Source organism: Sus scrofa, chromosome 14 (genome assembly GCF_054392235.1).
Source record: "Sus scrofa isolate SSC_HxYL_T2T_F1_AM1 chromosome 14, Sscrofa_HxYL_maternal_Yorkshire_Landrace_v2.0, whole genome shotgun sequence".
Taxonomy (NCBI): domain Eukaryota; kingdom Metazoa; phylum Chordata; class Mammalia; order Artiodactyla; family Suidae; genus Sus; species Sus scrofa.
In genome coordinates, this window is record NC_139396.1 from 130368316 (window position 1) to 130379499 (window position 11184).

An 11184-nucleotide genomic window follows, 5' to 3' on the forward strand; every position below is an offset into this window, starting at 1 on the left:
GCTGCCAGCTTACACCACAACCACAGCCACTCGGGATCTGAGCAGTCTTCAACCTACATCACAGCTCATGGCAATGCCGGATCCCCCACCCACTAAGTGAGGCCAGGGATGGAACCCGCATCCTCATGGATACTAGTCAGGTTCTTAATCCACTGAGCCACAACGGGAACTCCTTAGATTTGGAATTTTAAAAGCACAACCCTGCTATGTGCTAGCTGTATGACCTGGAACTCTTTCCTTGATCTTTCCAAGCTTCTCTTTCCACATCTGTAAAACAGGGATAGCAAGCCTCTCTCGTGTTGTTAATGGTGGAATTAACCGAGAGAATTAGATAAAGTACATGGCACAGCGCCTGATAAATGCCTGTTAAGCAGAGGCTGCTGTCATGATCTCTCTCTCTCTCTTTTTTTTTTTTTTTTGGTCTTTTTATCTTTTTCTAGGGCCTCACCCACAGCATATGGAGGTTCCCAGGCTAGGTGTCCAATCAGAGCTGCAGCTGCCGGCGTACACCACAGCCACAGCAATGCCAGATCTGAGCCCCGTCTGTGACCTACACCACAGCTCATGGCAACACCAGATCCTTAACCCACTGAGCAAGGCCAGGGTTCGAACCTGCAACCTCATGGTTCCTAGTGGGATTCGTTAACCACTGAGCCACGACAGGAACTCCTGTCATGATCTCTCCTGCACAATTGTGTGTTGAACTCTGCCTGAAAGCATCTCCCTACCCCATGTCTGCCCTGTACTGCAAGGAAGCCCCCCTAGCGGATAAGTGGGAGGCTTGCAGATCACTGGGTGTAACTTCCTAATGAGGCAATGTTAAGTGATGTGCCACTGACTTTGTCCCAGTCTCCAAGGCAGGCAGGGTACCAGCCTCAAAGTGCTCCCTAGAAAGAGTGAGTCACCCTGCCCAAAAGTGGGGCTGAGCCTCCAGCCACAACCCTTTGGGCCAAGGAAATCTGGTCATCACCGTAGCACAGAGGGACGCTAAGTCAGAGCAACTGCCTAGAAACAGTATGGCTTTTTGTTCAAGGTTGGTTTGTACTCAAGGAGGTGAAGCAAGTTTCTGAGCACTGGTCTGCGATCAGACACTTGGAGGAGTGAATTCTCTGGCCACTTTGGCAGGAAGTAGCCCTGGCTCTGCCTCTCTAATCGCTAAATTCCTCTGCTGCAGAGAGCGAGGAATTAGCACACCCCCTCCTTGGCGTCCTCTTCTAGTGTTGCTAAGGGGGCTCACAAAACAAGGCCAAAGCATCTATGTTCTGCTCAAATCTGCAAAGCTTCCTATAAGAGCATTCACAAAGAGCCCAGTATAAAATCTCCCACCCTGTCCATGGGGGACGCTTCCCAACATCTTTCTGCTTATTTTCAGGGATTACTGTTATACTGTGACCTGGTGGAGTCAACACTTGAAAAGTCCAAGTTGCCAAGCAGGAATGTGGATGCTCTCGATCATTTTCAAAAATGCTTTCTGATTTTAAAATTGCACCATCAGAGAGTGGACAGTGGGATGTCCAGCCAACAGGAGGGGAAGACCTGGAAAGCCATCCGTGTAGACCTGGTCATGTGCCCTTATGAGCTCCGTGCCTTTGCCCTGCTAGGCTGGACCGGTTCCCGGGTAAGTGCCACCTGGATCCATAGGGTGGCCTTAGCTTTCCCGAAGAAGTAGGCTGGGTCTACCTGGGCCCAGGGGAGAGACAATCACAGCAGAAGGGAGGAGAGGATAGGGAAGGGGAGGGGTGAATGGGGAAGGGGGAGGGCCAGGTAGGGGAGAGGGGAGGGGTGGACAGAAGAGGAGGAAGTGTGCAGGTGCATTTCACCTGCACGTGGTCAAGTGAGACAGATGCGTTTTGAACAGTTATTCTCATAACCAGCAGCATCAGCCTTACCTGGGCACAGGCTAGACATAGAAACTCTCCACCCCACCCCAGACCTACTGAATCAGAAACTCTGGGGGTGGAACCCCTCAACTTGTGCCCTTTGAAAGGGCCCCGTAGGTGATTTGGATGCAGGATGAGTGCAAAAACCACCAAAGCAGAGAAAACAGACTGGTATGTAAGAGGACAGACTTGACTCACCCCCGACCAGCTCACAAGACCCTGCTCTGCCTCCTAACCAGCTGGGTGATCTTGGTCAAATTCCTTATGTTTTTTAAGACGTAGTTTTCCCACCATGACAGCCGGGGCGAAGACTTCACTACTTCCCTGGGCTGCAGGAATCCACCGAGACAAAGTTGGCAAAGCCCCCCCAGCACCCTGCCAGGCCCAGGGCTAGTGGTGGCCGAGTGGCAGCTTCCAGCTCCCATCGTGGGATATTCACAGATGTGGCACCATGATTTGTCCCGTTAGCTTGTGTGCCACCCTCCCAGCTACCACCCCACACTGTTCTCCCAAGTAGCTGGCTGTTGCTGAGTAACATGAGTCCTTAGAGGGTTTTATAGAATAAATGACAAAACAGAAATGAATTGTCCCCACCCTTGAGTTAAATGTCAGATGTGTTTGCTTTGGGCTGGAATACGTCAGCACCGGGCATCAGCACTAGGCTTTCTTCCCTTAATCAGAAATGCTGGTTGGCATCTTTCATTCATAGAATTTGGAAAAGCTGATGAAACAATACATCACAAATGCAGTTTGTTTGACAGACATACACCTTCGGGAACAGAGTCTCTTGAGAAATGGAGAGTTCCAAAAAGAAGTCCAGGGTTATACAAGGTCGTGCCAGGCAGGAATCACTGCCAGAAAGGGCTTCTCTTTGTCCACTTTGCTTTTAAGACGAGCATCTTTTTAGCACATTTCATCCTCTTTTCTCAGATTTCTCAGAAATTACTTCCACTCGTTCTGCAGGGCACCAACAGAGCACTAAGCTCTGCCACTTTTTAGCTGGGGGACTTTACACAAATTATAACCTCTTCAAGCCCTAGTTGCCCCATCTGTATCGTGGACAATAGTGACACCTACCGCCTAAGGTTGCATCTGGTTAAACGAGATGCCTGTGTTTAAATGTGGTCAGGGCTCAGCAGTCGGTAGCTTCTTGTGTTAATATCTTTACGCCTCCTCTTATGCGACCACCGAATGTGATATGTTTTGTTTCCAGGTGGATACGTTTTAGTGGTGGTGAGGATTAGGTCTGGTCTACAATTTTGTTGATGAGAAATTCAACTTCACCTTTTTACCCAAAGATTTCAGGACGTGGGAAATGTTCTCAAGACAATTCAAGTTATCTATTAATCTCACCTCAGCTTGGGGTTGTTAACTTCCCAGGTTGTCTCATCTACTAAGCTGACAAAGTTTCCGTAGGACTTTTTTGTGCCCTAAAGATTTCCTGAGCAGGATGCATTCACAGGGACACATTAAATTGAGAGCCAGGTATGGTGAAATTTCTGGACTGGATATGGAGTTAGTTCATTAGTTAAAAAAAAGAAGAAGAAGAAGAAGCTTCTGTTTTCTTCTGAGTCATGTCTCTTCAAAATAGATATGCTGTTTGTCAGCATGCTTTATTGGCTGAGATTTCTTCAAGACTTTTGCCCATGTTGGTGTCAGATGATGAGAGCAGACACCCTCTCTCCCCTGGAAACACATGGATGAGGGTGGCCAGTGCCTAGGCTGACCCAGCATCTTTCCTAGCCCAAATGGCTGCTTTTCACCAGCTTTAAAAAGCATCTTTTTTTTTAAGGTACCTTATTGCCGCTTTCCAGAAAAGTGTCGTAATAAACACATGAGTAACTACAAAGACTATACACATGAATGGCGCCCTCTAGAGTTTTGCAGTGCACAGCTTGCACAACGGTATGCAGCAGCTTCGGCCCACCTCTGAAATCTTTTTTTTTTTTTTTTTTTTTTTTGTCTTTTTGTCTTTTTAGGGCCACACCCGTGGCATATGGAGATTCCCAGGCTAGGGGTCCAATCAGAGCTGTAGCTGCTGGCCTATGCCAGAGCCACAGCAGCAGGGGATCCAAGCCACATCTGCAACCTACACCATAGCTCAAGGCAACGCCAGATCCTTAACCCACTGAGCGAGGCCAGGAATCGAACCCGAAACTTCATGGTTCCTAGTCAGATTCGTTTCCACTGTGCTACGATGGGAACTCCTGAAATCTTTTATCATCGATGATACAGCCAGACTGTGGTACCACTGCCCCTGCTCAATATTCAGCTTTCTACATCCAAAACAAGACAACATCCTTGCCCTGCCTATCTCACTGGGTTATTGAGAGAAACTAAAGTGGTTGTAAAGCAGAAGGCAGAACTGTTCAGGGTGAAGACCCTGAGCTTTGGGATTCAGCAGTCTGGGCTCTTGCTCTATCCTTGGCTGTGTGGCCTTGGGTAAATTACTTAAGCTCTCTGGGCTTCTTTCTCTCCTCTGAAAAATGGGGCTAACCTCATAGGATTATAATGAGGATTAAATGAGACAATGCTTTCATCTTCACACAATTTTGAGGCTAATTGTGTACTTCATGCTATTCTTTTAGAGGTGATGGTAGATTCTTTGAGAAGCTGTTACGTACTAGCATACTAGTGGTAATAGAGCAAATCAGAACTTAACATACGGCAAGAAACCAGCCCGGTGCCTGGCATAGGGTAAGCTCCCCGCACATGTTAACTAGAATGTGGTTGCCTAGATTATGGCCTTGGCCATTCTCTCTGGTTGCTCTGCTTCTGTCCTTGCTCTCTACAGCTGAGTGATCCTGTCATAAGTCAGATCAGCCCACTCCCCTGCTCCAAACCAGGCAGGGGCTCCCCAGTCAAGTCAGAGTAAAGGTTTTCCAGTGACCACGGGGCCCCGCATGACCTTCCCACCCCCTCATCTCTGAACTCCTCTCCTACTGCTCTCTCCCTAAAGGGGCCAAGGTCACCCCCATCATCTCCAGCAATTCCTTGCTCAAATCTTACTTTCCTCGCAAGACTTGCTCTGTACACAGCATTATCTTTGAACATATCATAAAACTTACTTATTCTGGAGTTCCCGTCATGGCACAGTGGTTAACGAATTCTACTAGGAACCATGAGGTTGTGGGTTCGATCCCTGGCCTTGCTCAGTGGGTTAACGATCTGGCGTTGCTGTAAGCAGTAGTATAGGTTGCAGACGTGGCTTGGATCCCATGTTGCTGTGGCTCTGGTGTAGGCTGGTGGCTACAGCTCCGATTAGATCCCTAGCCTGGGAACCTCCATATGCCATGGGAGCAGCCCTAGAAAAGGCAAAAAAAAAAAAATTTACTTATTCTGTTACGCTGTCTTACCTGTGTCTCCTGCTTGACTCCAAGCCCCACCAGGGCAGACATCATTGTTTTGGTCACTGTTCTATACCAAACACCCAGAATGTACCTGGCACATAGTAGGTGCTCAATAAAAATTGGTTATTATTATTATTACCCTTCAAATGGAAGACATTATAATTCAGGAGTAGATCTCTCACCACACGAAACTGGAGAGCCAAGGGCAGGCTCTCACTGTGCCCATTACCTCACCCTCTGCAGCCTTCCCCACACCCAGAGTGAGCAGTTATTGCTCTAGGTCCTGGGGGTGGGGGTGGGGTGGGGCTTGGCAGGAGGCAAATGGCCCAGGGCTCTGGAGGAGGCTGTATGCTAAGTCACACTCCCATTCTTTTATGGACCAACAGCTGCTGCACCCAAAATCTGCTCACTCTGATTCTTCTGCAGCCTTATCTGCCCCTCCACCACCTTATAAAAGGCTTCTGGTTGGAAAGTCTGTCTTAGGCACCCAGGTCAGGAAGGACAATTCCCAGTGTCCCCCAGCTTCCCTAGACTCACCACTAGAGGGTGCAATGATTCCATGCTTGCTCCCCAATCCCATGTGAAAAGGACATTTCCAGATCTGTGCTTCTCTCCCCAAGGACAACTTCATTCATTGTCCTCCTTTCCCAGGATTTTCTTGTAAGACTTCAAGTTTTGCTCCCTGGGGCCTCAGAGCTCACACCAATCATGGCTGATGCTACTCTGAGGCAGGTAGCTCAGGACATCAGTTTTATAGAATCACCTATGAGAGAATGTTACAGCCAGAGAGGATCTTTCTCACACACTTCCTGCACCCTCCTGTTTGGCTAACCAAGATTCAGGGAGGCAGGGCGACTTGCCAAGAGATGCACAGCCAGATAGGGATAAAATCCAGACTGGAATCTGGGTCTCCAGTCTCTTCTTCCTCTTTTACAATAGTGATTTTCTAAATAAAAAACAGCACCAGGAGTTCCCGTCGTGGCGCAGTGGTTAAGGAATCCGACTAGGAACCATGAGGTTGCGGGTTCGGTCCCTGCCCTTGCTCAGCGGGTTAACGATCCGGCGTTGCCGTGAGCTGTGGTGTAGGTTGCAGACGCGGCTCGGATCCCGCGTTGCTGTGGCTCTGGCATAGGCCGGTGGCTACAACTCCGATTCAACCCCTGGCCTGGGAACCTCCATATGCCGCGGGAGCGGCCCAAGAAATAACAACAACAACAACAACAAAAGACAAAAGACAAAAAAATAAAATAAAATAAAAATAAAATAATTTAAAAAAAAAAACAAAACACAGCACCAGCTGTTATTTATCCAGCATTTACACTGGGCCACATATTATTCCGGACACAATCCACATAACATTCATTTATTCATTCAACAAACACTTATTGTACATCCTCTATGTGCCAGGCACCAATGGAGGAAGGCATATGAACAGAACAAATCAGATTCCTGTTTTCACGGAGCTTACAGTCTAATGCATGCATGCGAGCCTGGAGCTTTGCAAACTGTTGCCCTGGGAGGGAAAATTTCTTGGAGAATGTTTAGTGGAGATAGATATTTCATTATAGGGATTTAAATAACTCTAGACACATAGTACTGAAGATATTCTAGACTTGTGAGTAATTTATTTTCATTATCTCTCATCCAGCAGTTTGAGAGAGATCTCCGACGCTATGCCACCCATGAACGGAAGATGATACTGGATAACCATGCTTTGTATGACAAGACCAAGGTGAGCTGTCTCCCTGAGATGGACCGCTTTGATCCTCATCCCCAAAGATGGCTCCTAGAGCACTTTTCCTGAACTGATGTTAGGGTCCAGATCCAATTTCCTTGGCCCTGAGTGCCCTGTTCCTAAAGATCACAGTTGAGGGTAGCTGGAAAGTTCCTGAAAGGTGCACAGCCCCCACCTGGCCTAGAATGCACCTCAGATGCTTTGGGATCAAACATGATGAGCTAGTTGGTCCCCCAGAACTAGTCCAGCAGTGAACATTCATTAAGTTTGGTATATCCTTGGTGTTTGCAATGAGTAATTCCAAAGAAAACCAAGGATCCCCTCAAGTTACAAATATCACTCAAGTATCTCTCAAATGCAGTGGGAAGTAGCATTGAGTACTCATTACTGAGCATCAGCTGCAAGAAGGAGAGTAATGGAGCTACCCCGAGATGTAGATGAGTGTCAGCTTGGCTCACACACTGGCTGAGACTCACTTGGCAGGCTAGCCTTGCAGTGGTCCCGATCCAAATGCTGCCTCAGCAAAATGATAAATTACCGTATGAATTAGGAAGAGTCAAATATTCAACTGCTAAATCCACCAGTGCCAAGATCCCTTCTTCTTTTGGTGATCAAGGACACTAATCTAAGCTCTGAGAAGAAAGAAGAGACAAAATAACCAAAAGTAACAGTTTTTACCCTGTAGGAGCTTAATGAGGCTAAATGAGGTATATTTAGTTAGAGCTGTCTGATGAGTGTCAACAACCCAAGACAAAATGGCATTGGCAGAAAAAGAATATGGCTTATATACTGGAGCATCGGGGGTAACATTGACTTCAGGTATGGCTGTATCCAGGTGCTCATGAAGGTATCTCTCAGTGTTGGTTTTAGTTCTCAAGCTTTCCCATGAATCCAATCCTTCCAGCTTAGCTACCCCAACAGAGAAGAACCTCTTTCCTAACACTTCTGGCAAGATCCCTGGCTGATGCTTACGGGCCAGGCCTGAGTTATATGCTCATTCCCGAACCCTTTTCCGTGTCTCAGCCTGGATCGTGTGCCCCTCTGTGGAGGTGGGATTAGTCTCTCTGACCCTCAGAGACTGAGAGTCGGGAGGGGTGGTTTCCCAAGGAAAAATCAAGAAGCTTCTGTTAGAAGAGAGGGCCGTAAATGTTGGCAGGATACCCTCAGTCGTCTAGTGTGTGAGTAGAGGTAGCCTCACAGTCCACAATCTAGGAAGACTTACTCACTGACACACAATAAACAGTTCAACCTAAGTGAGTGCCTCCTACATGCCCAGCACACTGTCATAGACCAGAAGGGCTGGACCAGAAGAGGCGCTCGGTCTAAAAGAGATCACATAGTGGGAGCCTGGTGGGGGTGTGGGCGGGGGTGGGAGGCCAGGAGGAGAACCCTGTATATGCCAGTTTCCTGTGATCCCCGCTCCTCATTCCTCATGGTGGTAATACGTAATTCTGGCTGCACAGGACAATTTCCCAGATCCTTTAAATGGGTGATAAGACCTTTCCTGATCTGATTTCTTTGGACTGAGGAATAGCTCGGTTTTCAATGTTTTTTTAAAAACCTCTTTCAGGTAGTTCTAATGAACAATTGAAGTTAAGAACTATAGGCCCAGAGGAAAAATACCAAATGACTTTAGCTGAATACCTAAGGCTGTCATAATTTTCCCATTATTTATTAAGTATTTTGAAGTGGGAAAATATAAATTACAGAAGTCAATTAAGATGACTTTTTATCCTCAAAAGCAGAGCATTATGTTTTGGCGATAATGCATTCTGACAAGACGGTTTTATAAGTAATGTCAGCACCCAAATGTTTGATGAAAATACCTGACTGTACATGTCTTGTTATGCTTTCAGAGGATATTTCTCAAAGCAGAAAGTGAAGAAGAAATTTTTGCACACCTGGGATTGGATTACCTCGAGCCGTGGGAAAGAAATGCCTAGAGACACTTGTTGACTTTTTTCTGTTTTGTTTTTTTTTTTTTCCAACCAGGTTAAATTATGCTTCATATTATAGTGAAAGATGCCCTAGGGAAAGCTTAGGATTCTTTAAGACTTACTGATATGCAGATTGCTTCTAGAAATAAATAGTTTGGGAAACATAAGCAGGCACCACCTGGTAATGGGTTGTGTTCTAATAGGCCTTTTGTAGGACTGTTGCTTAGAAGTCACAATGCATTTCCCATAGAAACGGTGTTATAATTGGTGGCTCGTTTCCAGGGAAGCTCATCAAAGCCCACTTTCCCCACAGTGTAGCTGAAATACCATATATTTCCAATAAAAACAGGAGAAAACAAGATGCCAGAGTCTTTTTTTTTCTCACTCAAATATTTTAAACTATTCTTAAACAGAAATGTAACAAAATGAGAGAATAACGAGTTTGAGGTTTGCCTGGAGGGGAGAAAGAGGCTTAATTAGATGATCAGAGAGTCCAAAGGTGGGGGGAGTGTGAGCATCCTTCCTGGAGCTTCTGGACTGGGGGGAGGTGACTCCTGACCCTCAGCTGAGGTCAAAGCCTGCTCCTCCCCCATGACCTGGAGCTGTGTCCCAGCAGGAGGCCGCGTTTGGGATGTACGCTCACTGCTCTCACTTGGCAGGAAGCACGGTTTGCTCAACCACCGTCTCTGAGTCTATCTCTGGATCTCAGTGGCCCAGTATCTCAGGAACACAGTCCCTCTACTTGGACCTCCTGCTTCCTCTAGGAAGGCGTTGAGTCTCTGCCTCGAAGGGACCCGAAAGCCCATCTGTCCCAGCTGCTTCTGTGTCCTCAGCCTGCGGGAGAGCTGGGAGGCCTCGCCCTTCCCTTCCAGCCCCTCAGAGAAGAGGACAAGCCCAGATCCAGGACCCCCTGGAGAGGCTTGATACTCTGCCCGGGGCCCAGGGAGGGGGCCTGGGGTTGGACCTGGAGGTGGGGCATGTACCAGTGGGTACGGCCAAAAATGCAGCTTAAAAAACTATCCCCAACTCAGGGTCTTGAATCCGTTTGGTGTTTGGCTGAACAAGGCTGAGCTTTGCTGCTCAGGTCCACCATCCCTTCCTCCTGGGACTGGGGGGCTAACGTGGCCTCTCCTGCTCACCATAACAGCAGAGGCATGAGGGCAAGAAAACCCCCGTGTGCAGCTGCTTTTCAAGACTCTCTCCATGTCTGTTAATATTCAATGGCCACAGCCGGTCACAACGCTAAGGCTCCAAGGATGTGTCACAGTGGGACGTGTTGCAAAGGGCCTGGATGCAGGCACGGTGAGGAATTTGACCTATGAACACCAGCTTCTTCCCTTCCATTCTTTTTTCTTCCTCGAAACTCTCTCTAATCCTGATTAATCTGGGGTGCCATTGGAAGCGGGGGAGAGGATACATTTGCACAGCTGAGGCATTGAGGTTTGAAGGCTAAGCTTGTAGAAGATGCAAAGGAGGGGAGGCGGGGCTTATTCCAGAGGAAACTCGCCCCAGTGTCTGGGTTTTAGGACGATGAAAGACCTTGAGGTTTCCTTCTATTCCCAGTCTACCCATCAGGACAGATAGGGGGCCACCAGTGCCATCAGCATCACATCACAACTGCATTGACTATCCAGGTATTCTGTGGAGTGTTTCAGGGGCATCATTCCTTTTAATGGGCCCAATATCCCCCAAGGAGGGTAGAACGTCTGATTTGCAAACGAGAGAAATCTCTGGGGCCCAGAAATTATGCTCCTTGCTCAAATTCAAGTTAATATGCAGACAAATGAGTCAGGGTCTGTCGGACTCTAATGGCCGTGCTCTTGTGTCCCAAACCAGAATGTTCCGGATGGGCTCTTAGCTGAGTTTACTCAGTCATTCAACAGACACATTGTGAGGGTGACTGTTCATCCTGATTTGCCTGGGACGGTGCCAGCTTATGCCTGTTGTCCCTGCATAATTGTGATAGCAAGTCCTTCCCTCTTCAAAGCTTCTGGTCTGGAGGATAAATTGTATGGTGATTCTATTTAGGAGCCCCCTACCTGGTCTGTGCCAAGGGATGGACTTGATCCTGAGGACTCCGAGATGAACAAAACGCAGCCCTTGCTCAGAGGCAGTTATGTGGCTTCGCTGCTTGTTACCTCTTGGAAATCAGAGGCCACCCAGGGGAGTCATGCAGATCCTGCTGAGAGGGGACCCCACCAGACTGTCCCTGAGACCGAAGGTGCCGGGTGTCAGCCGGGCTGGGTCCTGACACACAGCACCCTTTCCCCAGGGGCTGGGGT

At 47.8% G+C, this 11184-nt stretch overlaps 1 protein-coding gene across 6 annotated transcripts in view; it reads left to right on the top strand.

Moving 5' to 3' along the window:
• The window catches only part of DNTT (DNA nucleotidylexotransferase), a 194228-nt gene extending 184967 nt beyond the window's left edge, over window positions 1–9261 (top strand). For 5 of the 6 annotated variants that reach the window (XM_084994985.1, XM_084994984.1, XM_084994983.1 and 2 more), the window contains 3 exons: window positions 1373–1618; window positions 6879–6962; window positions 8822–9261. In XM_084994985.1, coding sequence (XP_084851111.1) covers window positions 1373–1618; window positions 6879–6962; window positions 8822–8908 — 417 coding nt within the window. In that variant the 3' untranslated portion in view covers window positions 8909–9261. The remainder of the gene's footprint in view (window positions 1–1372; window positions 1619–6878; window positions 6963–8821) is intronic. The other variant, XM_005671364.4, reaches the window with a different exon arrangement.
• The last annotated feature ends 1923 nt before the right edge of the window (window positions 9262–11184 follow it).